Raw genomic sequence first — 27,417 nt, forward strand, 5'->3', positions numbered from 1 at the left:
ACCAGGGGGGTAAAAAAAAGGAACTCACTTTTTCCCCCTACCAGAATTAAAGGGCTTAATTCCATTTTGTTCCTTTTTAGTGCTCAGCACAGTGCTTAGCATGTTCTAGTAATCAGTGACAGTTAATATGTTCTTTTAACTTAAACTCTTTTTATCTCTCATTGGGGATTAAGATGTGTAAAGTACTTAGAGTAGATTTTGGCATTTGCAGTAAGTGTTCCATAAATGTTAGCTACTATTCTTTGATACATGAACAGCTTTTTTTTTTTTTTTCTGTGAAGCTTTCTCTGATCTTTTTTTTTTTTTTTCTTTCTCTGATCTTGTTAGTTTGAGTTAGTTTATCTGTCTCTATTTTGCTTATATTTTATGTCCCAGTCTTTATGGTGAGTAACATTGATTTGCTTGCTTGTGCATCTCTCTAGCAAATGTGCTTCTTGATAGCTGGGAGCTATCTTTTTCTTTTTGTATTAATTTACTTTTTATTTTTGGCTGTGCTGGGTCTTGGTTGCTCGGCAAGGGTTTTTTTCTAGTTGAGGCCAACATCTGGGGACTACTGTTTGTTTCAGCGCGAGGGCTTCTCATTGAGGTGGCTTCTCTTTTTGTGGAGCACGGACTCTAGGTGCACAGACTTAGGCAGTTGTGGTTCTTGGGCTCAGTCGTTGCAGCTCGAGGGCTCAATAGTTGTGGCACATGAGCTGAGTTGCCCATGGCATGTGGGATCTTCCAGGACCAGGGACCTCACCTGTGTCCCCTGAATTGGCAGGGTAATTCTTAACCATGGTACTACCAGGGAAGTTCTGAGCTATATTATTTATCCAGGTGGTGTTGGTATGTAAGTTATTGTTTGCCACATACCATTAGTCCCTCTTTTTTGCTGGGTCTTAATGATTGAGGAGGGTGGTGTGACTGGAGCATGGAGAGTGTGTACTAGTAGGAAGTGAAATGTGACAAATATGTTGACACTAGATTGTAAGTAGTTGAATACCAGATTAAAGAATTTGAGCTTTACTTTGTATGCTCTGGGAGGCATTTTCATTACTGACTAGATTAGTTCCATATTTTAGAAAAATAATTGTGAGTGCAGAGTACAGAATGCAGTGGAAAGAAGACATAAGATTAGAGGCAAGAAGATGTAAGAAACTCTTGCTCTTGCTGTATTATAAGGTTCTTAATTTAGTTTAAGAAATCTTACAGCTCATGCTTGAATGATAGGTCTTAACCAATATGAAACCTTCAAAGTCACATCTCAGATAACTTCAGGGCTTCCTTGCTAACTTTGCTTTGAGTTCTTATTAAGAAATACTATATTTAAGTTTTAATAATGCTAAAATTTAATAGAAACAAGGCACACACCTACAACAGTGAAAGTGCTGCACTCAATATGCCAGCAAATTTGGAAAACTCAGCAGTGGCCACAGGACTGGAAAAGGTCAGTTTTCATTCCAATCCCTAAGAAAGGCACAATGCCAAAGAATGCTCAAACTGCTGCTCAATTGCACTCATCTCACGTGCTGGCAGTGTAATGTTCAAAATCCTCCAAGCCAGGCTTCAACAATAGGTAAACTGTGAACTTCCACATGTTCAAGCTGGATTTAGAAAGAGCAGAGGAACCAGAGATCAAATTGCCATATTCGCTGGATCATTGAAAAAGCAAGAGAGTTATTGACTACACCAAAGCCTTTGACTGTGGATCACAACAAACTGTAGAATATTCTGAAAGAGATGGGAATACCAGGCTACCTTACCTGCCTCCTGAGAGATATGTATGCAGGTCAGGAAGCAACAGTTAGAAAAGTCAAGTCTGTCAGTCGTGTCCGACTCTTTGCGACCCCATGGACTGTAGCCTATCAGGCTCCTCCGTCCATGGGATTTTCCAGGTAAGAGTGCTGGAGTGGGGTGCCATTTGAAACAACAAACTGGTTCCAAATTAGGAAAGGAGTACGTCAAGGCTGTATATTGTCACCCTGCTTATTTGACTTATATACAGAGTACATCCTGTGAAATGCTGGGCTGCATGAAGGACAAGCTGGAATCAAGATTGTCAGGAGAAATATCAATAACCTCAGATATGCAAATGACACCACCCTTATGGCAGAAAGTGAAGAAGAACTAAAGAGCCCCTTGATGAAAGTGAAAGAGGAGAGTGAAAGTTGGCTTAAAACTCAACTTTCAGAAAACTAAGATCATGGCATCCAGTCCCATCACCTCATGGCAAATAGATGGGGAAACAATGGAAACTTTTGCTAACAAAAATAACTTTTGCTCTGCTACTACTGCTAAGTCACTTCAGTCATGTCCGACTCTGTGCGACCCCATAGACAGCAGCCCACCAGGCTCCCCCGTCCCTGGGATTCTCCAGGCAAGAACACTGGAGTGGGTTGCCATTTCATTCTCCAGTGCCTGAAAGTGAAAAGGGAAAGTGAAGTTGCTCAGTCGTGTCTGACCCTCAGCGACCCTATGGACTGCAGCCCACCAAGCTCCTCTGTCCATGGGATTTTCCAGGCAAGAGTACTGGAGTGGGATGCCGTTGCCATCTCCAAACTTTTGCTCTAGATAGCTTATTACCTTTATGATAGATTCTTAGTCACTTGTGGGCTCCAGACCCTAGTTGCCAATTTAGTATTGTTTATCTTATCCATTTAGTTGTGTTTCTCCCCATCGCAGTGGAAATGAATGTTCCTGTTCCTGGGCTTTTTGGATCATGGCTTCCCTATAAATGTGGATGGTATACCAATATGTGTATTTTCAAGTTAACTTCTATTAATAACTGAAAGTCTAGAAGGATACAGATGTGGCCCGATCACAAAGTAATCCCTCTCCCTTGATATGTAACATGTATTAAATGGTAGAAGAATCACTTTGGGAGTTACAAATTTCTTTGGACTTAGGTTTATTTGTAACATGAAAGACTGAATCTCTGAATACATCTATGTGATTCTGAGCTATGGCATGTGACTCTTGGACAGGCTAATTATATTTGTGGGAATCTGTATATATCAAAATTAATATCTCTATCTAACAAGCCACATATTATTTCATTACATACACAAAAAAGATGTAGGTTAGTAAAGATGTGGATTTTTAAATATATTGTAGACTCTTGCGCTTTAACAGAGACACAGACTTCTGCTACTTACTGGATGTGTACTTGTATACAAGTTACTATGAAAACAAGCTGAGAGGATGCTCCTGTGTGTAAAGTGCCTAGTACATCCTTATGAAATATTCATTAATGAATGTTAGTGCTTTTCTTATTGTATAGGACAAGAGAAATGCCTTCTAGAAAGCTAATACTGAAAATGTTGGAAAATATTTTAAATTTTATATAGCTGACTAAATTACCAAGTAAGGTGTTTATAACAAATTAAAAAAAAAACATGAAAAGGACAGCTTTATTTTACATGAACAACTTTGGTACTAATTATTAGTTTCACATTAAATCTAATGTGGTACTGAAATTCTTTTCATGTTGAAAGATTTTAGAGAGACTGCATGTCCTGTTGAGAAGGAAATCCCTTCTAATAAGAACTGATCTGATTAGTCTGAATCAAGGTTACTTTTGCATGCGTTAATTATACATGGTTCCTAGGTGGGTAGCATCATCACACTATTTAGTGGATACCTTTGTTAAGTGACAAGATGTAAGAAGGAAAAAAAAACTAGCAAATGATCAGGTAACGCCACTTCTTACTTTAAAAAATTACAATTCTAAATGCCATTTCAAACAGCAAACTTTCATTATATATGTTTCTGTTAATCTGTAATATAAAAAAGCCTTTTTTTTTTAAAAGTTTCAGTATAAGATTAATACAAATTGAGTGATAAATTGTTAGACGTAATTTGTATAATTTGTGCTTTTCTAGCTGAAAGGATTTTTACTGTATAGTAAAATACATTTATTCAAAAAAGGAGAGATACAGTACATTATAATTCCAAGGAAGTTTTTATATTAGAATGCTAACTTTTTGGCTTAAATTGGAGTTTCATTTAAAATCTAAACAAGTTCACGATCAAGGCCAAAATCTTGTCTATATTACCATATATATCTAATTATATGTTATTTCAAGCTTATTTATCTTAAACCATGATTACAGAGTTAACATATGGGAATATATTAAAGGCATAGCCTTATTATAATTATTGGACTTTTGGTCTAATTCTCTACAACTTTAAAATTGCAATATGAAACAACAGAATTGTATTTATTTAGATAAAAACAAGATCTGAACTGAGTCCTTCATTGTATTTTTCTAAAGAACTTCTCATGAGCAAGTAGTCAATATCATAGCTGGAGAATCATTCATTATATTATTGAAATGAATTTTTTCTTTATCTGTATCCCAATATTTTGAGTATGTATGAGTTCAGGCCAGTTGCAATTAAACTGTGAATTTAGATATTATCTTGACTACAACATTAAACACAACTAAGATTTTCAAGTAAACACGTTTACAAATCATATTGTTATTGTGCAGTGAAGCCATTCTCTGAAGATTAAAAGTTCTGCTTGTTTGGAAAAATCAGTTAGGTCTTTTTACGCAATTGAAGTTCTGCTTTCCTTCTAAACGTTCCTTTACTAATTTTTCTAAAGAGAAAAGATGCTCATCTGCATCTTCTGGCACAAGGCTTCTCATAGAATTTGCAAGTTCAAAAAGATATTCTGTATTTTTTCCACTTGGACCAGCTGCATTAAAAATTTGTTCAGCGATGTCTTCCAGAGGTGCAGGACCAAGATAATTAGGATTGTCACATGTTCCAATATATAGCAACACACTGAATGGTTCTGTTATGGAATCTTTTGGATAAAAAATGACTTTTGTGGTCCTGTAGCCTCCTTTCTCTCTGAAATCAAGGTATGCTTTTACTTCTTCTTCCTTTCCTACTGGCAGTCTGTAAGCAACACCCCATACACAACCCTGTTGAAAAATGAAAAGAAAGTATTATTTAGTATTTACAAGGCTAAAATAGGTGAAGATAGATTATGAGCTAAGAAAGTATCTTGTATATTCTTAGAAATCAGTGCAGTTTTGCTTCCCTTAATGTGCAACGAAGAGGTAATACTAAATAATAAAGGAAATAAGCATTTTAAATTCTTCAATCTGAATAATTAATTTCCTTGTATACTAGCATATTTATCTTTGTTTAAATTTTTAAAATTATGTCTTTTAACTAATGGGACTGAAATGAAAAATATCAGATCTTCATTTAGTCATTAAAAATATAGTTCTAAATCTTTAATCCATAAGCATTTCACTGATAGTATGCTGAAACCCACTGGAGTGGGTTGCCATTTCCTTCTCCATTGACTCTTCCTGACCCAGGGATCAAACCAACATCTGCATTGATAGGTGGATTCTTTACTGCTGAGCCACTAGGGAAGCCCTTATAATATATTAGTTGTTCCCTTGTTTGCAAAGAGTTCTGTATTTTAAAAGCTCTGTAATAAAGTAATCAACTATTAAGGCAGTAGGTTCATTTATTTGTTCATTTCTTCACTGAGGAGACTTTCAAATATCCTTAGTAAATTACTCCATCCAGAATAGTAAATGGCAAACTCTTTGTCTAGAGAGCCTATGAACAGTGTCAGTAAAAGCAATGTACTCAATAAAATATTTGTGATACAAGCAAGATTTATAGTTTGTAACACAGATTTTTTTAGTTTCTTGACAACTTTTAATTATTAAACTTCAGGTTGCTAAGTATCTTGAATAAATTAACATTCTATAGGAAAAAAGTACCTTTTATTACCTCTAATTAGGAGTTTTAGTTACCAGTTTGGAGCCATTTTTTATGGATGTTTTTCCTAATGTAAGTTATGAAAGCATTCATAATTTCATCATTCATCTGCTATTGCTAGCTGCTTGATTTTTATTATTTTTGCTGCTTTGATTTTTATATAGCAAAGTCCTTTCTAAAGTTAAATATTTAACTTCACAATGTAAAATTTGGATCTCAATAAAATGATTGAAAATATTTAAGAAACAGAGAACTATCAAATAAACAAGTTTTCTAGTACTCCATACTTAAAAAAAAACCTGTTGTGCTATCGATAAGATTAGGCAGTAAAGAAAGCGATAACTCATGACTGAGGTTTTTGCTGAAATATTAGACTCCTAGCAAATGTGAGGAAAGCTTTAAGGCTTTCATTTAATTCTTTGTGTTCATCTGGCTGTCTGAGGGTTGGCTCCATTAATGTCAAAGTGAAGTCGCTCAGTCGAGTCCGACTCTTTGCGACCCTGTGGACTGTAACCCAGCAGCTCCTCAGTCCACGGGATTCTCCAGGCAAGAATACTGGATCGGGTTGCCATTTCCTTCTCCAGTTAATGTCAAAGCAGACCACAAAATTCTCAGTCAACAAACTCATCAAGAAGGGAAAAATGAGACTACATGCCATTGGCTTTTCGTTGTCTACCTTGAATTCTGCATCCCACCTTTTCCCAGCACATAAGAAGAAATACAACTAATACAGAGAGGAATTTCTAGCCTCAGTGTAGTTCAAATTATCTGTGATGACTGCTAATAAGATTTCACTGATTATTAAAACTATGAAACATGTTAACACTTTACGATTAAAGACTATACAAAAAAGATTTATTATACCATACCGCAGGGTCTTCAACAAGAGTCACAACTCTTCCAGGCTGTTTTAAGAAAAGTAAAAAGAAAAAAAAAAAAAGAATTTTTTCCTGAATTAAAGTTCATTAACTGAGCATTAGCAACTTACTGTTGACATGGAATATTTTAACTTCATTTGTTTATACTGAGCACTTTTAAAAAGTACTTATTTTTTATGATAAATTTTAAAGTGAGTTAAAAGAATCTATCTTATCCAAACTATCTTGGCCTTTTAAAAAAATTCTCTTACATTTGTGTATAATAGGTATATTGTATTCACTTAGAATGGATATATTAAAAAACACACCTGTGACTGAAATCAAAAGCAAAAGGAAGAAGCAACGATAATAAATATTCTGATCACTTTTTTTTTTTTCTTCAGGGAATAAAGATTGCTATAGTGTTCCACTGAGGAACAAAACATGACATTCCAGGGTGCTTTCCTATAGAGAAGTGGTTCTCAAGTGTAGATAAAACTTACTTGGAGGTAGTTTCTGATTCTGTAAGTCTGAAACAGTCTGAGAATTTGCCTTTTTTTTTTTTTTTTTAATACAAGTCCTATCTCGTGTCAAAGGTTGTGTATTTATTGACATTAGTGAGAAAGTTGTAAGCCACAACTTTACCTACTTGTATGCCTGCTGTGAGACGCATAGTGAACCTGCATCATTCAGATATTTGTGCTATCCTTGTTTCTGTTTCCCTCTAGTCTTTGTCCGTTTGTATAGATAATTCGTAATCATGCAACACATGGAATTTTGGATTATGTTTTTTAATTTAATTTTCCTGTTAGTCTTCTGATACTTTTTAATAGGTGCATGATACTCTACCATCAGTGAGCTATAATTTAAACATCTTTGAACTGTTGGACATTTATAGTTAGCTTTTTTTCTATTTAAGATAATGCTAGTGAGGATACATATATTGATGGGGGTCATGTAGGAATTGCCGTATTACCTTCGATTTCAAAGTGAATTTGGAACTATTTATTGAATACCTATTTGTTGTAGAGATGATAAAACTGATTCTGGTTTTTAAAAGCTTATATTGTAAGTCTGGAATATGAACTTATTAACATATGAAATAGGTAGAGAATACTTAAGGGCTGTGATGTATGCTGTTTATTAAGTGAAGTAATAATTCTGAGTCTTGGGTGGTCAGAAAAAAGACACAATTCTGAGTAAGGGTCTAGAAGCAGAATTAAACCAGGCCAAAGTGTCTGACTTTAGCAGAAGCTTCTCCATGTATGGAAGATGATTCAGAAGGATAACTGGAGAAATAGGATAGAGTCAAATCTGAAAAGCTAAAGATTGGAGTTGAAATTGGGGGACAATGGAAAAAACAAGCCACTGAAATTTGGGAGAAACAGGAAACGAGGCGCTACTGTAGTACTCAAGTTAGTAGGTGACTGGCATGATAAAAGCAGATGCTTTGGGAAGATCAGTGTGTTAAAGTATACTTGCTGTTCAGTCGCTCAGCTGTGTCTGACCTTTTGTGACCCCACAGACTGCAGCATGCCAGGCTTCCCTGTCCTTCACCATCTCCCGGAGCTTGCTCAAACTCATGTCCTCTGAGTCAGTGATGCCATCCAACTATCTCGTCCTCTGTTCCCTTCTCCTTCAGCCTTTCCCAGCATCAATACAAAGATGTTCATGGTGGTAAAGTATATAGTATGCACATTTAAGTGGGAAGGAGGTAGACTGTGAGCAAGAAATGTTAGTGGTCTGCGGGACAAGCTCTGTTCTCCACCTTTCCTTGCTTCCCCTTTCACCAGCCTAGTCACTAATTCTTGGTAGCTGTTTCTTCTGATTATTTTCTAAATTTGTTTTCTCATCATCCTTTAGTTTCCTCAGGGCTTTCGCTCTCTGCCTCCAGTTTGTTTTACATTGCTCAGGGTTGACTTTTTGTTGCAAAAATTGGGTTTTGAGTTTTCCTGTGCTTTAAATTTTTCAGGGTTATAATATTCTACAGCATAAAATAAAAATTCCTTTGCATGAGTTAACTACAAACCTCACTTCTTACCACTTTCCCTCTCAAGCTGTAACAAATTATTTATAATTTTTCAGTTCAGTCGCTCAGTCGTGTCCAGCTCTTTGCGACCCATGGACTGCAGCACGCCAAGCCTCCCTGTCCATTACCAACTCTCAGAGCTTGCTTAAACTCATGTCCATCCAGTCAGTGCTGCCATCCAACCATCTCATCCTCTGTCGACCTCTTCTCCTTCTGCCTTCAATCTTTCCCAGCATCAGGGTCTTTTCAAATGAGTCAGTTCTTCACATCAGGTGGCCAAAGTATTGGAGTTTCAGCTTCAGCATCAGTCCTTCCAATGAATATTCAGGACTGATTTCCTTTAGGATTGACTGGTTGGATCTCCTTGCAGTCCAAGGGACTCTCAAGAGTCTTCTCTAACACCACAGTTCAAAAGCATCAGTTCTTTGGCACTCAGCTTTCTTTATAGTCCAACTCTCATATCCATACATGACTATTGGAAAAACCATAGGTTTGACTGGATGGACCTTTGTTGGCAAAATAATGTCTCTGCTTTTTAATGTGCTGTCTAGCTTGGTCATAGCTTTTCTTCCAAGGAGCAAGCGACTTTTAATTTCATGGCTGCAGTCACCATCTGCAGGGATTTCGGAGCCTAAGAAAATAAAGTCTGTCACTGTTTCCATTCTTTTCCCATCTATTTGCTATGAAGTGATGGGACCTTTACAAACATTCATATCTTTGAATATACCAGTGCCCAGAGTGGAATGGGCTTCCCCTGGTGGCTCAAACGTAAAAGAGTCCACCCGCAATACGGAGACCTGGGTTCAATCCCTGGGTTGGGAAGATGCCCTGGAGGAGGGCATGGCAACCCACTCCAGTATTCTTGCCTGGAGAATCCCCATGGAGAGAGGAGCCTGGAGGGCTATAGTCCATGAGGTCGCAGAGTCGGGCATGACTGAGTGACTAGGCACAGCGCAGCATTGCACAGCAGAGTGGAATGCCCTTCTTTAGAATCCCTTGGATACCCTCCTGCCACTCTTTTCATAAAGGCTTGGCTGTCTTTTCAGGCAACTTTGCAGCAGCTCCTTCTAAACTCTCATTGCACCTTTTCCCTTATAGCACTTATTAGGTATTGCTGTTTGCATAGGTGTTTTCCACTTATATGTGAGCGCTCAGTAGTAATTGATGAAAAGGGGGGAGGTAGTAAAGTCCTTGATGTAGGTGGTGACAATTGAAACAGAAAACAAGGAACATATGTAGGGAATCATTAAGGGAAAATAGATGGGTCCTTTTGACTGCTTATGGATGAAATACGCATGCACTGTTGACACTACTGATATATTTACCCAGAAATATTTTATAAAACTTAAGCTGCTTGTTCCTATTATTATTGGGGAAACAATGTAAATTTGTAAGTGCACTTAAATTTTTTGGGAAGGGCATTGAAACTGAAGGGGTCCTGAAAGGTGAATAGGATTGGAGGATGTGAAATATGAGCCATGTTGGTTCCTTTCATTGGGTAATGAGTAATGTTTCTGATCACCATCTAGAACTGTAAATATTCACGATCATCTCTTGTGTTAAAATGTTTTCTCTTTTTGAAATTGAAATATATTCTTTCTGATGTGAACATTTTTTCACATTTAAAATAAATCCTTAATTTGATAAGAAATTGCTAGTTTTGCTAGAAATAAATAAGATGCTTAATTAAACTTAGGAAGGTATTAAAGTTTAATGAAGCTAAAAAGAAAGCATAATTAGGAAAGGAAGTAGGTTTGGCATTTTTCCTACAAATGTCACATTACAGTATGTAGAAATGAGTCCAACATTTGTTTAGTAACATCACATTTCATATGTACTGATGACTAGCTCACTAGGAGCATATGTTGCTATAAAAAACATAGGGCTATGTAGAATCTACATTATTCTTCTAATTTGCTGGGTATTTCTGTAGCCTTTTGTATTTCTGTTTGTAAGATAGTTAATATTTATATAAGGCTTGTGCTCCATTGTAATAGAAAATGTGAAGTAAAATAATGTTCTTTCCAGTTTTTTTTTTTTTTTTTTAGCAGAACAGTATACTTAGAAAATGTTTAATGCTTTAGGTTTTCCTTCAATATGATAGGATGGATTCTTTAAATAAAAATTGGTATCAAACTGTTAGCCATTGCAGTGCCCCAGCCCCCAACTTTCCTACCTTATATTTTAGTATATTTAAGTAAAGAGAGATATCGACTTTTATAGCTACCTTCTTTAATACTTTATTAAAGACTCATGAATTGTATTGACTTGGCGATTTCTTATCATCAGTTTGTTTTGACAGTGTACATAACTCAGCGTGCTGTGTAACAAACATTTTGGTTGAGAGTAGAGTACTGGAATATGCTATTCTAACCATGTTCATAAGTATTTAACACTTGGTTTTTTAAACTGAAGCCTAGTAAGGCATTCCTTTGCAGATGGCAATTTCAAGAGCTCATATCTGACAACTCAAAAGGCAGTTTATTTAACTTAGTTCTTTAAAGTCTTAAATGTTATTTTACAATATTCTTGGAGATAGCTTGGCCATGAAATCTCTTTTGGCCTGTAAATGTGCATTTGTGGTAAATCACTCCTCCTTTTTCAAGTCATTGCTACCTTAAAGCCAGATTCTTAATTTACCAGCTCTAGTTGAGGTAGAATGGCTTTTTAAAAAATGATTTTAATCCTGTGTCTCATTTATGAGCAGGTGCAAACTACAGCCTTCTTCTCTTCCCTTTTCCATGATGCAAGACTACAGGTATTTCTTTGGAATTAACCTCAATCTCTTTCTACATCTGATTTCTAGCATTTTAGATTCCTGCTTCTGAGCCAGTATTAATTTTTTTTTTTTAAAGAAAGTGGTAAACTCATATAATTATCAGTATTTTAGACAACATATAAGCAATTAAACATTCTGTACTCTTCTAAAAGTTAGCTATAATAAGTGTTCAACTTATCCAAATTATTACTCAAAATTTAGTTTTCCTTATGGATTATTTGTCTTGCAGTCAAAAACGAGGCTGATTTGCATAAGCAGTGAGCTGTTATTCTCTGTATTTACAGTGTATTAAGATAAATGTCCCTGCATAACTGACTGAAGAATGGATCAGAGAACTTAATTTCACATTTACAATTTAGAGGAGAACCACTGAAGAAAAATACATTAAAATAATGTTGGATATAGTATTGGTATGGTGCTACTTAGGTAACAAAGCCGGACTCAACTTCTGAAGTACCTGACAACCAAGGTGATCGACATAAGTTCCTTTATAACCAGAGATAATTTTGGAAACTAGTTTTTCTGTGACCATAGGTGTTATAAAATAAAACCTTTGGAAAGATATAAAGAAATCCCAGAAATAACATGCACGTTTAAACTCAGACCAGTGAAAATCTGGCAGAATGTAGAAATGCCAATAAACTTAATTGCTAAAAAGCTAAATTTACTAGTTGATTTTAGTATTTCAACTCCGTGGTGACAGGAAGGTTTACCTTCCCACCTTTTTGTGCCGAGGGTGGGAGTGGGGAGAGAGGGTGGTTGCCAAGAAATGGGATCCCCTCTCAGCACGTCGCCTTGTGGGAGCTTGTGCCCACGTTTCTTGCCTCCTCAAGAAGTAACTGCCACCAGCATCTCCAGTGGCTTCAAAAGGACTGCCCTTGGATTAGGATCCCAGAGTCGGGGGCAGGTGGCCGAGGAAAGTGCACAGAGGCAGCAGCAGTATCCCTAGCCTACTGACCTTCGGCGGTGGGGTGTGAGTCCCGCAGAGCTGGACAAGGAGTTGAGGAACAGTGCTCCGGGGACATTAAGTGTGGGGGACCGGTTGCGCCTCACCTTGCCAGGAACTCCGCGGTGGTCGGTGCTGCCCTGCCAGAAGCGCCTGCTGTAGCCTGAGATATAACCAACCAGCTTGTCCTCATAGGGGAAGTCCACCTTCCAAATGAGAGACCCGTAACCAAAAACCCACATCTTTCCCTTGCTTTTCCTCCGTGGTGGCTGGCGGTGGTGGCGGCGGCGGCGGCAGTGGCCGTCCCCTCTTCGTGGTCTCTGAGCTGCTGTCTTGGAGCTGCTGCCGGCAAGAGTCTACGACTTTCCGACGCAAGAAACCGGCTGCGTAGGCGCAAAGCCTGCACTCCCTTCTTGGGGGCGCAAAGCACACTGGGACTTGCAGTTCGCGGAACGGCTTCCTAGTCTGTCTCAGTCAACGTTGTTATTTTGTCTGCTTGCTTAGGGTATTTGGAAGCATTGATTTCCTCTCTGCTAAGCAATGGATTTTTCAGCAGCTTCTGTTTATCACCCTACCTTTCCCGAGGTGCTTGTGGTCAGAAGACTACAGTACCCACAATCCTTTTAGTGTAGCTTTAAGGTTGGGTGTGTTTTTTCAAATGGGAGGAGAAGAGAGAGGGTGGGAATCTTGGGTGGCCTGGTCTAGATACACGGAGACGAACTGTTTATGGGCACCTTATGTGGCACGTAGAAGGACATTTCTTATGCTTTAAAAACTGGATTTCTGCCCATTTAACAAGAGCTAGGGGAATGCAAACAGGGATTGTAATCTGTATTTGACTTTATTTACATTTAAAAAAGTCTTTTTTACCTTTCAAAAACAAAGTTTACTATAGAAGTTTTGTGCCTATGGAAGAGCTATCATTTCAACAAAAGCTGCGTATATATTAAAGTTTTCTCTGTGAAACGATCTTAGTCATCTTTAGTATACTCAGAAACTCACTCAGAAAAATGTAGGTAAATGTTTTTAGCTTGCGCATAGGCTTTGGAAGCCATATGTGGGACCTCTTGAAATTTTATACAGGATTTGGGATCTGTGTACGTTTTTCTGTTGAAGAATTTAACAGATTTCATGAATTTATCCAGCAGGTCAAGTATCCTAAAAAACGTTTTGATCTGCAGGTTAGAGATGCTGCTCGGAATTACTGTTCAGGAAGCTCACTTGGGCCGTCAGGGCCATGTTTATGTATGTGAGAACAGAAGCCTAAAGAAATGCTTGTTCTTTCTTGAAAATTTGTATTTTATAGTCTTCAACCGTGTAAAAGAATACTAGAACATCCAGGTTCAAAGAGTATTATTTATACTCTTAAAAAGTCAGCAGAAAAATGTCACAAAGAAAAACTTACTTTAAGAGTAACCAGTTCTTAACTTTCTTCAAGTTGTGATTTCACATTGCCGGGAATGGTTAGTTTCCCCCTCCCAATTTTTCTGAAAAATTTCAAACATACAGAAAAGTTAGAAATATAGAGTATAGTGACCATTTATGTCTTCCACATGGATCCAATAATTAACATTTTGCCACAGTTGCTTTATCTTTTATTTCTCTTTAGAAAGCGAAAGTGAAAGTGAAGTAGCCCAGTCGTGTCCCACTCTTTGCGACCCCATGGATGGTAGCCTATGGGGCTCCGCTGTCCATGGGATTTTCCAGGCAAGAATACTGGAGTGGGCTGCCATTTCCTTCTCCAGGGGTCTTCCCAAACCAGGGCTCGAACCCGGGTCTCCTGCATTGCAGACAGACGCTTTATTGTTTGAAGCTGCTTGTGCTGTGACTTAACTGCTAAATAATTCTAAGAATAAGGACATTCTCCTAATAACCAGAGTGCCAATATAAACATCAAGAAAATAAACAATAATTACATCATCAAATATTTATTCTGTGTTCAGATTTCCTTAATTGCCTCAAAATTTATTTTTGTAGCTGATATTTTACCAGTTCAGGTCCAGCTGAGGTATATTTATCATACATATTTGTTAGTACATTATATGTATTTTCTTTGTATTCTCTTTTAGTCTAGAACATAGGTTTTATTTATTTGCCTTGCTGGGTCTTGGTTGCACACATGGGCTCTTCAGTTTTGCTGAGACATGCAAATTATTAGTCACAGCATGTTGAATCTGGTTTCCTGAGTGGAGATTGAACTCTGGCACCCTGCATTGGGAACTTGGGATTTTAGCTACTGAACCAGCAGGGAAGTCCCTAAGTAAGATAAACAGTTTATTCGTGTTAACTTGTTGTATTAAGGGTTGAAGAGAATGATCCTGCTATTATAGTATATTTCTTTTGGATTCTCTTTCTCTTAAGTGCAAAGATAACCAGTTCTGTTAATTTTTTCAGATTATCACATATTAATCTAGATCTATTAACAGTATTTATAACTGTGAGAAAAGCCAGAAGGGATGCTTACCTGTTTTTACTTGAATGCTGTTTTTTTAATGTCTTTGGAATAGTATTCTTGTATGTGTGTGTGTTTGTGATTTTTCTGTGTAGGAAAAAAAGTTTTCTTCTCTTAGATGAATATGTGTTTATAAATTGTCCTAAAATGTGTGATTTGTCCTTTTTTGTGAAACTTGGATGTAATGGCCCTTTCTACAAGTAGTGTGGTTCAGAAATGTACAGTTTAGCATTCAAGATTCTCCATAATTTTCCTGCCTTTGTAATCTCAGTTTTCTACTGTGTACCTAATCCTTCCAAAGTGAATTGATTGCTTCCATTACTCACTGGACCTTACTCACCCTTGCTTGTTCATTTCCATAATTTTGGTTATGTTTTTTTCCTTCTGTCTAGAAATGCTCTTTTGCATGTTATCTCAGTGTCACAGCCTCCCTTATCTTTTAGGCACAGCTTGAAGTAGTTTTCCCCTGCTTTGACTACTCATGACTCTTTATCTATACTTCTCTTACGGCACTTTCTGCTTTTTATTTTGAATCACGTATATTTATTGTTTCTGTGAGATGGTACATAACTTGAGATAGAATCTGTATCTTTGTGATCTTATATTCTCCTTATTGCTGATCATTTAATTGGTGTTCAGTAAATAATTATTAACTGAATAATTAAATGTTCTGTAGTAGTAAATATCTTCACTTTCTTAGTAATGGACCAGTTGATTCAATCAGATTAAATCATAGCTGACATTAGCTCTCTATGGAATCAGTTCCAGCAGATACAGTTTTAATATTTAAATATGACCATTGTGTGTGTGCTCAGTCGCATCTGACTTTTCACGACCCCATTGACTGTAGCCTGCCAGGATCCTCTGTCCATGGAATTTTCCAGGCAAAAATACTAGAGTGAGTTGCCATTACCTGCTTAAAAGAATCTTCCCAACCCAGGGATTGAGCTGAGTCTCCTGCATGTGAATCCTGCATTTGCAGGCGGTTTCTTTACCTCTGTGCCATGCCACCTTGGAAGCCCCAGATATGACTATGCTGCTGCTGCTGAGTCACGTCAGTTGTGTCCGACTCTGTGTGACCCTATAGACGGCAGTCCACCAGGCTCCCATTCCTGGGATTCTCCAGGCAAGAATATGGAGTGGGTTGCCATTTCCTTCTCCAGTGCATGAAAGTGAAAAGTGAAAGTGAAGTCACTCAGTTGTGTCCGACTCTTGGCGACCCCATGGACTGTAGCCTACCAGGCTCCTCCGTCCATGGGATTTCCCAGGCAAGAGTACTGGAGTGGGTTGCCACTGCCTTCTCCAAAATATGACCATAGATACATTTAAATTTTTCCAGCACTACAAGAAATACTGTGTGTGCTTACTTTTAACCTCTTTCCTCAAACCCACCTTTCTGATTAAATTATTTAGAATATGGCTCTAGAAACCTTTTTACCCATACTGGACTAGACATGTTGTTAGCATTTCATGAACTACCTCCTAAGATCTTTAGAAAAACTGAAGGAAGAATGAAAGTGAAGTGTTACTGAGAAAGGGCTACCCCTTGGGAGATAACCATTGCCCTAAAATCCTGGGTCTTAGCCCAGTCTGCCTCATAGCTTGACTAACAAGAAATTGTGTTTGTAGGAGTCACATTCTGAGCTATACAGGACACTGACTCCAGGGGAACTTGAGATGAACTTTGAAGGGAGATTGTGAGGAAGAGGGCAGTAATTCTGTGAAAAACTTTCTGGGCTAGTGTAGAAAAGCTGAACCCATCTCTTTATCATGCTCTTTGTTCATTTTAGCATATTCAGTCAATGGGGCTGTTTGATCAAGGAAAGAGAACCTGAGAGTTTCGCTCCTTCTGGAAAGGACTTGCAGGTGCAGAAAAACTAGAATTACTGCTTATTTTTGTTCTTTAAAAAAAGTCTTTCACTCCTTTCTGGCTTTTTTGGGTTTAGCTTTTTCCTGTAAAGGGCTATGAAATTAATTCTTGAGGCTGAATGTTGCTGGTAGTTAAATGGCCATCTCTACACAATAGAGTATACATTTGGGGTTAACTGAGGGCCTTACGCTCTCTCGTCAACAGCATTCCAATGAGTGTATTTTGTTGGAGACTGAGTGGAAGAGGAAGGCTGCCGGAAGAAGTTGCTCAGACAAGGAGTGATGGAACACTTTAAACTCCCTTGATACCTTTAATATGAGCATTCTATGGAATCCTACCCCAAGCAGAGAGACTTCCTGGTTTAGTCTAGCAGAGGTGATGGCATGACAGGTTGCTATCTCTACCTCAGGCTCTTCCTCAGCAATTACGTAAAAGATGCCACAGATCAGCTGTGCTCTTCTAATATCCAGGAGTACAGTATTTATTGATGATAGTGTTTCCTTTCTACCTTGTTTTGTAGATTGGTCAAAAGAATGGATTTTACAGAGGCATATGCTGATACATGCTCCACGGTTGGACTTGCTGCCAGAGAAGGCAATGTTAAAGTATTAAGAAAACTGCTCAAAAAGGGGCGTAGCATTGATGTTGCTGATAACAGGGGATGGATGCCAATTCACGAAGCTGCTTATCACAACTCTGTAGAATGTTTGCGGATGTTAATTCGTGCAGGTAAAGTTAATTCACGGTATGAAAGGCTGGACTTGCAAGTTGGATTAATAAAAAAAGTGATAATACATGACTTACTAACAGTAATGCTTGTTTACCTTTCTGTAGTCATACAGTGTTATTAAGAATGTTAAGAATGGTTAGATTGCCCACCTTGAATTATGTAAGTGTGGTGTTCCAGCTAGACATCTATAAATGTTGTCCTTTATATGGAAGTGCTTGTGCCTGGCTGATTTTTCTTGCTAAGCTAGGTGATGTGGCAAAAGTATCTGCTGTTGTAATTCAAGCATTTGGTAGTTACTGGTTATGTTTGTTTTTTATTCTTTCTCCAAAGAAAAAGAGCAGTGCTGCTGAAATTGAGGATGTGAGTATATTAGTCTTTTTTAGAAATACTTTATGGTTTCCTTAATTTTGGGACTCTCTGCAATTAGTTTGCTTTTATATTTAATGAAGATACAGAAGAGAGTGGGACGGACAAGATCTCTGCTTTTATGGTGTTTTTAATCCTGTGAGGGTGGAAACAGACAGTAAATACTGAAACAGTTAAACAAGATAATTTCAAAAGGTGAAAGTGTTGTGGAAAAAACAAAACAGAGTAATGGGACAGAGAGTAATCATGTACATCTTTTTCCAACTCTGTATTTGATTGACTTCGTGCTCATAGGTTGAGATCATGCTCATAGGTTGAGGTCAGCTGTATGGAAGTGTTTTTACCCCAGAACTCAGCCAGTGCTACAAACCAATTGCATAAACTTTTTTTTCCCTCTCCCTCTGAGCCAGTTACACATTTGCCAGCACACTGCGGAGTGAATAGCTCAGTAAATGAGACTAAGCAAAGAGTTTGACACTTAGGGAACAGGGCATGGAAAGAGAACTAATGGTGATTGAGCCCTGCTTTGTGGCAGTCATTGTACTAGATGCTTGATTTACATTATTTATCTAATAAATACAAAGCTGCTATTGAGGCATTGTTATACCCATTTTATTGTTGAAAAGATCAAGCAAGGCTTAGAGAAATTGACTTGTCAAAATTTATATAATGAACTAGGAAATTTGACTTGAATCCTTTTCTCTGACTCACATTTTCCCACTATAGCATGCTTCCAATGTTTAAGCAAAATAAACATTTTTAACATTCAGTTAATTTAAACTGAGATTGAATATAACACTCCATGTTATGACATTTGGTGCACTGTTTACGTTTCATTAATCATGGAAACTCATATTTTTCTTCTCTTTGTACTTACCATCACCAGACATAGCTATTCAGAAGGTAGTCTTTTGGGGCTATAGCTCGTCAAAATTACTGATTTCCTCATGGATTAGAAAGAAAATAATCCTTACAGTGTTTTTGGCTTGGCTTTTTGTTTGTTTTGTTTTAAGGGATGAGTGATAGCAAGGCTAAAGTCTCTAATAATCATGATGCAGGCAGTTTGTCATGGCTGCTTTTTAAATCACATGTTCTAGAGTCTGTTATAGTTGAATGTTTAAAGATACTAAAAAAATAAGATTTATGACTAAAATTGCAAAATACGTGTGTTCAGAATTTGTTTGAAGTTAATTCTATAGCTTGAATTCCCAAACTATCTCTGGTGACAAAGGCATGAATTTGAATATTTGTTCCTGGTTAAAAAGCTTTCTAGATACACTGTTATCTCTTTGTACATCAGTTGTTTGTTTGTTTGTTTGTTTTCCCTTTTTGGCCACTTAGAATGTGGGATCTTAGTTCCTGGATCAGGGATTGAACCCACACCCTCTGCATTGGGAACAAGGAGTCTTAACTATTGGAGCACAGGGAAGTACCCCCACATCAGTTTTATGTTATAATTTTTTTTCCTTTTAGCTGCTGAATAAAATTAGGCATGCTTTTGACTTAATATGTTTGAACTGGCTATGTAAATCATTTGTGTTTTCTTTTAGAAATTAAAAATACCATCTTCATTGTTAATGACTGTTTTTTTTAAGACTTGATGTTTTTAGAGGATGAGATGCCACCCATAGTTAACATAGTTGATATAAAGATCAAATAAAAATTTCTTGCTATTTTTATTAGAGTTCACTATTATAAAATAAATTTTGGATAAATTTAATTTATTTGCAGTATATACACAAGGATTAGGGTGGGCTCATTTGGAAAGACCCAGATGTTGGGAAAGATTGAAGGCAGGAGGAGAAGGGGATGACAGAGGATGAGATGGTTAGACAGCATCACCGACTCAATGAGCATTAGTTTGGGTAAACTCTGGGAGTTGGTGATAAACAGGAAGGCCTGGCATGCTGCGGTTCATGGGGTTGCAAAGAGTAGGACATGACTGAGCAATTGAACTGAACTGATGAAGAGAAGAATTTCAGCAGTACGTGAACTGTGAACTTCTAGATGTTCAAGCTGGATTTAGAAAAGGCAGAGGAACCAGAGATCAGATTGCCAACATCCACTGGATCATCGAAAGCAAGAGAGTTCCAGAAAAACATCTATTTCTGCTTTATTGACTATGCCAAAGCCTTTGACTGTGTGGATCACAATAAACTGTGGAGAATTCTGAAAGAGATGGAAATACCAGACCACCTAACCTGCTTCTTGAGAAACTGTATGCAGGTCAGGAGGCAACAGTTAGAACTGGACATGGAACAACACACTGGTTCCAAATAGGAAAAGGAGTATGTCGAGGCTGTATATTGTTACCCTGCTTATTTAACTTCTATGCAGAGTACATCATGAGAAACGCTGGGCTGGATGAAGCACAAGCTGGAATCAAGATTGCTGGGAGAAATATCAATAACCTCAGATATACAGATGACACCACCCTTATGGCAGAAAGCGAAGAAGAACTAAAGAGCCTCTTGATGAAAGTGAAAGAGGAGAGTGCAAAACTTGGCTTAAAACTCACCATACAGAAAATGAAGATCATGGCATCTGGTCCAGTCACTGAATGGCAAATATGGGCCAACAGTGGAAACAGTGACAGACTTTATTTTTTTCAGGGGCCCAAATCACAGCAGACGGTGACTGCAGCCATGAAATTAAAAGACGTTTGCTCTTTGGAAGAAAAGTTATGACCAACCTAGACAGCATATTAAAAAGCAGAAATATTACTTCCCCAACAAAGGTCCATCTAGTCAAACCTATTGTTTTTCCAGTAGTCATGTATGGATGTGAGAGCTGAACCATAAAGAAAGCTGAGAGCCAAAGAATTGATGCTTTTGAACTGTGGTGTTGGAGAAGACTCTTGAGAGTCCCTTGGACTGCAAGGAGATCCAACCAGTCCATCCGAAAGGAAATGATTGGAAGGACTGATGCTGAAGCTGAAACTCCAATATTTTGGCCACCTGATGTGAAGAGCTAACTCATTTGAAAAGACCCTGATGCTGGGAAAGATTGGAGGCGGGTGGAGAAGGGGACGACAGAGGATGAGATGGTTGGATGGCATCACCGACTCAATGGACATGAGTTTTAGTAAACTCTGGGAGTTGATGATGGACAGGGAGGCCTGGTCTGCTGCAGTCCATGGGATTGCAAAGAGTTGGACATCACTGAGCGACTGAACTGACTAACTGATGGAGAGAAAAAATAGGATTTTCAGAGGGTAGGAAGCATGTATATGACTTGTTCTAGCAGGTGGTGACATTTTCGGTCTTAGTCTTATTTGAGTTTGGTTGTTCTGTATGATTCTGATTCACTAACTAGAGAAATCCAACTAAAATAAAGCAAAAGGTCTATATAACCTAGAAGTCACTTCCAGAAATGTTTTCTGAATTCCCCTGGCTCATCCCTTAAAGTTTGTACTTTATTCAGGTCCTCTGCTTTTTAAAGAAAGATTATAAATAGAACTTTTCTGAGTGATTCAAATTAACAAAAAAGAGCAGTGGAGACTGGTCAATGTACAATGTAACTGACTACGTTGTAAAAGTCTAGCTAGCCTACAGTTTCACATAAGGAGGTATTTTTAAAGTGATGGTGACCTATGAACGTTTCTAGTCTTGAAGAGTGAAGTGAGGTTTCTTCTGCTACTGATGACAGTGGCATCTTCATATCTGTACCAGTTAACCTGGTACTGTAGGTTAATCTTAAAAGTTTCCAAAGTAGGTTTGACATTTCTGTCATTCTTTATGCTTGCTATACCTTTGTTTTATATGATTCATAATTCTCTTGCTCTTTGTGGCTCAGCACTTGCATTATATTGTCTTTTATTATAGAATTTCTGCGTTTTTGAACTTCATCTAATATTAGTGAACTATCAGAGATTCCTAAAGCATTCTATTAGTACACTAAAGTATGAAGGTGCTCAGGCCTAGAAAAAATAATGGAAGAGTCTTAAATGATGAGAAAGGCTTTGGCTTACCATTATTTTGGATCCAGAATCTAGCCTAGAAATCAGTCATACATGGCCTTCTCATTCAAGTTGGAGAACACTCAAGTGTAGTATAGATTACTTAGAAGTTTAATATGCATATATATATGTATTATATATATATATAAATATATTTCACTTTAGCTTTCTGTATAAAGTTTTAGCACAAATCACAGATTTGCTTTTCTTCTTTCTTGTATTGGAAGTTTGGTATAATTGGTATTGACAGTTAATCATGCCGTTCTATATTAAACCATTTGCTGACTAAAGGTTACTTAAACTTTTGTCATTAATTATAATCTTATGAACAAGTGCTTTTATGTGGCCAATAAATGATCTAACTCATAGTGCTTTATATTAGTTCATATTAAGAAAATATTATGCTGTTATACTGGGTATGATAACAGATATTAGAAATCCTTAGATAAATAAATAAGGCAATTTAGCTTAGTGAATAAGAATGTGTATTCAGGGTTATTGCAATCACTGTCAAGACTTTCATGACAGAGGAAAAGAGCTGGCTAAACTTTGAACATAACGATAGTGAGAATTTATAGTCAAGGAACAGAGTGAGGAGATTCATGAATGGAAAACCAGTAAGAGGGGATATCAGGGTAGGGGGATTCTTGCTAAACTGACTCAGCAGGATTTTTTCTGGAACTGGGCTAGGGAGGCCAAAGATACGACTCGGGAGTGTGGGGCCTGGGACAAGGTCTAGGCTTATTCAAGAAGGCTTAGGAGAGACTGGCTAAAGTTTTGTCAAGGAGAGGGTCGTCATCACTCCCCAGCCTCCTGACCAGCCTCCCTTCAGGTCCTCCTGCTCTCTGTTCTCCTTTCACATAAGGAGGACTCTTCACTGCCTCCCGTACTCTGACACCTGCTCATCACTGAGATGTCAGCTCAGGGGTCCTCTGCCCTCGGAAGTCTCTGTGGATCTCACAGACCTCAAGCTGGGTCTTCCTAACTAAAGATCATGCAGAAACTGTTAGAGTATCTCTTGCATTAACAGAGTTTAGGATGGGGACTCTGTATTACAGTCTCAGCCTATTGTCACAAAGGCATCACCACCACTGGAGGTTCTGTGAGCAGAGCATGAATATAGATGACTGGGAAACTACTTAGGTGTTTGTTTAAAAGTGTTAAGTTAATGAAAATTGCTTGTTACCCTATTTTGCAATTTAAAGATAAGAGTGAAAAATTATAAGATTCAAAACCAAGTTAATATGTTGCTTTGAACTCTTAGTTCTTTATCAAGCTCTACAGCTATGTCAATATCTGCATTAATTTAAAAAGTACTCATGGGTGGATTCCCTCATGTTTTGTAGATTGTTTTTGTTAATAACAAGTAATACAATTAAGTTTAAGGGGAAAAGAAAGATTTATGTTCAGATGGACCACATTATTATATTATTCTAAGTTTAACACATAGTTTAATTTTTAAAGTCTAGGCTCCCCTCGATATTTTCCTTGTTTTATTTTTCTAAATTCTTTGTTATTCTTATTTACTCTCTCCAACCCCTATCAACATGAGTCACTTTATTAGTATAAAACCAGTCAATCAAGTAACATTCAGTTCTGTTGACATTTTGCTTAGAATTATAATAAATTTATTATTATTTTGGGAAGAATCAACATCTCTATCATTTTGAAATTTTCTTTTTGGAAGCTATTTATGTATCTGTATCGAACCTGTATCTCTGTATAAATGTTCTATAGAAATTTTCAACATATATAGAAATAGATTATAGTTTTTTGTTTTTTTTTAAAATTTATTTGGCTGTACCAGGTTTTAGTTGTGGCATGCAAAGTCTTAGTTAGAGCATATGGGATCTAGGTCCCTGACTAGGGATTGAAACCAGGCCCCCTGCATTGGGAGTGTGGAATTTTAGCCACTGGCTCACCAGGAAGTCCCTTAACGTGATAGTTTTGTGGATAGCTGAATAAATGTCCATTTCTGACTAATCTGGGGAACACTTCCTTTGTGATAGGAACTTTTAAAATATAACTACTCTATCTTGCCATTTAGTTATGTATCTTAAAAAGTTGTAGGCTGGTTTTTTTTATTTATGTTATAGCTTGGACCCCCAGTTTCAGTAGTGAGTTATAAGAATTACTTAAAACCGATGATTATTTTAGTCAGGAGCATTAGTTTTACTTTGATATTTCAAGAAAGATATTACTTAAAGCTTTTAAAATTTGTCTACTTTTTGTACTCTCAGAAATGACTTCCCTAGTCACCTTACAGCCCATCCCTCTGTTCTGGGTTTAGAATGTGATTGTTTTGGAAGCCATTAGTAAGAGAGTTACCTTTTGTTGTGGAGTTTCAGAAAATTTAATGTGGACATTATTTCCATAATTTGAATGCTACCAAAACTTAAGAGATTTTCCTAACAAACCCCAGAAAACTTAAAGTCAGTTAATTTATAAGTTCCTTATAAATTGTTTGTTACAATTCTTTGGAGTGCATTTTATTATTTAGAAATGCAGTCTTCATTAATGATTAGAATGTAGTTTTAGCTTAGAAAAGGTGTATTTTAAACTGCCTTCATTTTATTAGTTGAATGCAAAGAAATAATGCTACAGATGAGACCATTTTCCTTACGGAAATTAGAAATTCAAAAAATCAAGTTTGTTAATATTTCAGTAAATCTCTAATCTTGCTCTTATGTTTCCTTTTAATTCCTGCCACTCTCTTTCCCCCAATTACCAAAAAACAGAGGAGAAAATGAGTATGTGGGCAGAATCTGTGTTAAGACTACTGGAGAGCTGTTTACACTGTGACCCGTATAGAACTTTTTCTTGATTTTCTAGAGTTTTAAACTATAAGATCTCCCATTTATACTTATCTTTTAGTATTTTATTAAATTATTGTTAGAATCTTTGCTTTTTAATCCCAAGAAATAGAAGTGGTATCTTCTAATTGATAGTTTATTCTTTCATAGATTCATCTGAAAACTACATCAAGACAAAGACATTTGAGGGCTTCTGTGCGTTACATCTTGCTGCAAGTCAGGGACATTGGAAGATCATACAGATTCTTTTAGAAGCTGGGGCAGATCCGAATGCAACTACTTTAGAGGAAACCACACCACTGTTTTTAGGTAAAGTATGTTATTTGTGGTACAGATAACAATTTTTATTTTTTTAATTTTATATTTTGCTTAAGAAACTAAGCCAGGTTTTCCCTCAAGCTGTTGTATTTACGGCAAATATTATATTGCCATTTCTTTGATTTTGAAACCAGAAAGGTGTTTTTAAAGATTCTTCTTCATTTTCTACCCTTGGTTGATAACATCTGGGAATAATCTTTTTTTGGGGGGGAGGATATCTTTAAATGTCTGTTTAAAGTTGTAAAATCTTTTGTAAATTGTAGTCACCATCATTGTTCTCAGTGTTGCTCTGAAGACCAGATAGAGTTTAAATTGTAGCAGTAGTTACAAGGTTACCTGTGAATGTTTTATGTTTGCTTCTGTGTTTTCTTAGCATTAAAAAATTAAAGTTTAATGGAAGAAATTAACAGGCTAAATCTTTAACGCCAGTTAATCTGTTGCCTATTGGATCACTATTCAGACTTACTCCTTTACGTTCTATTTTTTAATTCATTAAGAACAGAGGCCAAATTCTAAAGGGCATACTTCCATTACCTGTCTTTTATTCTTCCCTCCTTATCTTTCATCATATTTGTCTTCAAGCACACTGTGGTCCATAAAGTTTAGTGGAACATGAGAAAATTAAGAGAATAAATTATTTATATAGAATCCAAGTGTTTGGACTATAGTTTGGTTACAAATAACACATGGTATTTGTAAGTTCACTTATTTACTGTATGATTCAGTTTCCTCACTTAAAAAATGAGAGTAATAGTACCTACCTAGTTTTTATTAGGCTGCAAATAAAATGTCTATGAAAGTAATTTTTCCTTGTGAATTTAAAAATACATATTCTTAAAATTGTGTACCGTAGAATTCATTCTTTTTAGTGAACAGTTGTATGAGTTTTGATGTATGTATGAAAATGTGTAATGACAGTGATAATCAAGACACAGAAGAGTTCATCACCTTCCGGAATTTCATCATGTTTTGTATTTTTATCGGCGTTCCCTCCTAACTTCACGCCTACAACCACTGATCTGTTTTCTGATTTCATCCCTGTATTTTGCTCTTTTTTTTGGCCCTGCTGTATGGCAGGAATCTAAGTTTCTTGACCAAGGATTGAACCTGGGCCATGGCAGTGGAAGCCCAGAGTCCTAAGACTACCAGGGAACTCCCCTGTAGTTTGCTTTTTAACAGAATGTCGGAAATATATGGGCTTCCCTGGTAACTCAGATGGTAAAGAATCCGCCTGCAATGTGGGAGACCTGGGTTCAATCCTATGGTTGGGAGGATCCCTTGGAGGAGGGCATGGCAAGCCACTCTAGCCTGGTGGACTATAGTCTGTGGGGTCACAAAGAGTGAAACACGACTGAGTGACTAAGCACATAAATATATATGAAATAATACAACATGGGACTTTTGAGACTGACTTCTTTCACTTAGCATACTGCTTTTGAGATTCATACATACTGTTGCATGTATCAATAATTCTTTCATTTATTGCTAAGTAGTATTCCATTGTATGAGTGCACCACAGTGTATCCATTTACCAGTTGATGGACATTTGAATTGTGATGTTCAGTGTTCAGTGATTATGAATAAATTGCTACAAACTTTTGCAGGTAGGTTTTGTTTTAAATATAAGGTTTCATTTCTCTTAAATTAATATTTAGGATTGTTAGGTCATGTGGTAAGTATATATTTAACTTTGGAAAAGTTTGGAAGTGAAGTGAAGTCACTCAGTTGTGTCCAACTCTTTGCGATCCCATGGACTGTAGCCTACCAGGCTCCTCCATCCATGGGAGTTTTCAGGCAAGAATACTGGAGTGGACTGCAATTTCCTTCTCCAAGAGATTTTCCCGACACAGGGATTGAACCCAGGTCTCCAACCCAGGTCTCCTGCACTGTAGGCAGACGCTTTACTGTGAGCCACCAGGGAAGTCCAAGTATATATTTAACTTTGGAAAAGTTTGGAAATTTCTTACAAAGTGACTCTACCATTTTTCATTCTCTCCAGTAATGTTTGAGTTTCAGTTGCCCCATATCCTTACCATGTCATTTGGAACTGACAGATTTTTCTTTTGCTTTTTTTACATTTTGGTCATTTTAATAGGAATTAGTGGTATCTTGCTGTGATTTTAATTTGTATTTTTCCTGATTGCTAATGACATTGAACATCTTTTCTTGTGACTATTTGTCATTTTCCTTTTTTTTTCTATTCTGTTATTAGATAAAAGTGTGTTTCGTTTTGAAATAATTTCAGATTTGTGGAAATAACATTACAAAGATTCTTATATACCTTTCACCCAAAGTTTGTTCTATTGTCTTTGTTCACTGTATCATTTTTTCTCACTGTATACCCATGTGTCATTTATTGGAAGCATTTTTAGATTAAATTATACACAGAAAGCTTCTTTACCTACTTTTGTGTGAACTTCCTAGAGGCAATGAAATTCTTTTATATATCTGCCATAAAACAATCAAGATCAGGAAGTTAACAATGTAATTTGCAGATTTCTGTTTTGCCAGTTGTTCCACTACTCTCCTTTTCTGCAAATAACTTTTTTTATTGGTTCAGCGT

At 37.0% G+C, this 27,417-nt stretch overlaps 2 protein-coding genes across 8 annotated transcripts in view; one reads left to right on the top strand and one right to left on the bottom strand.

Annotated features, from left to right (window-relative positions):
* The window catches only part of ASB3 (ankyrin repeat and SOCS box containing 3), a 107,171-nt gene that overhangs the window by 13,087 nt on the left and 66,667 nt on the right, over positions 1-27,417 (top strand). For 3 of the 4 annotated variants that reach the window (XM_060412200.1, XM_027966832.3, XM_042246168.2), the window contains 2 exons: positions 17,190-17,398; positions 24,687-24,845. In XM_060412200.1, coding sequence (XP_060268183.1) covers positions 17,190-17,398; positions 24,687-24,845 — 368 coding nt within the window. Of the gene's footprint in view, positions 1-4,911; positions 11,381-11,685; positions 11,871-17,189; positions 17,399-24,686; positions 24,846-27,417 lie in introns of those variants that run through there. The other variant, XM_042246170.2, reaches the window with a different exon arrangement.
* Positions 3,365-12,732, bottom strand: CHAC2 (ChaC glutathione specific gamma-glutamylcyclotransferase 2). Of its 4 annotated transcripts, none has more exons than XM_012171675.5 (3): positions 12,455-12,732; positions 6,606-6,641; positions 3,365-4,916 (listed from the first exon to the last, which is right to left on the bottom strand). In XM_012171675.5, the coding sequence occupies exons 1-3, from the start codon at positions 12,587-12,589 to the stop codon at positions 4,521-4,523; spliced, it is 567 nt and encodes a 188-aa protein (XP_012027065.1). In that variant the 5' UTR covers positions 12,590-12,732; the 3' UTR covers positions 3,365-4,520. The 4 variants fall into 4 exon arrangements, with proteins under 4 accessions (XP_012027065.1, XP_027822634.1, XP_042102107.1 ...); XM_027966833.3 differs by having other exon boundaries at positions 6,601-6,641; positions 12,455-12,527; XM_042246173.2 differs by having other exon boundaries at positions 6,601-6,641; positions 12,360-12,473.

Source organism: Ovis aries, chromosome 3 (assembly GCF_016772045.2).
Source record: "Ovis aries strain OAR_USU_Benz2616 breed Rambouillet chromosome 3, ARS-UI_Ramb_v3.0, whole genome shotgun sequence".
Classification (NCBI taxonomy): Eukaryota; Metazoa; Chordata; class Mammalia; order Artiodactyla; family Bovidae; genus Ovis; species Ovis aries.

Bases quoted from the DNA above. Each gene is read 5' to 3' on its own strand.
- CHAC2 (XM_012171675.5), bottom strand. From the start codon at position 12,589: ATGTGGGTTTTTGGTTACGGGTCTCTCATTTGGAAGGTGGACTTCCCC. The intron at 6,642-12,454 runs GTGAGGCGCAAC...TTCTTAAAACAG, and splicing joins ACCGCGGAGTTCCTGGCAAG to CCTGGAAGAGTTGTGACTCT. The intron at 4,917-6,605 runs GTATGGTATAAT...ATTTTTCAACAG, and splicing joins CTCTTGTTGAAGACCCTGCG to GGTTGTGTATGGGGTGTTGC.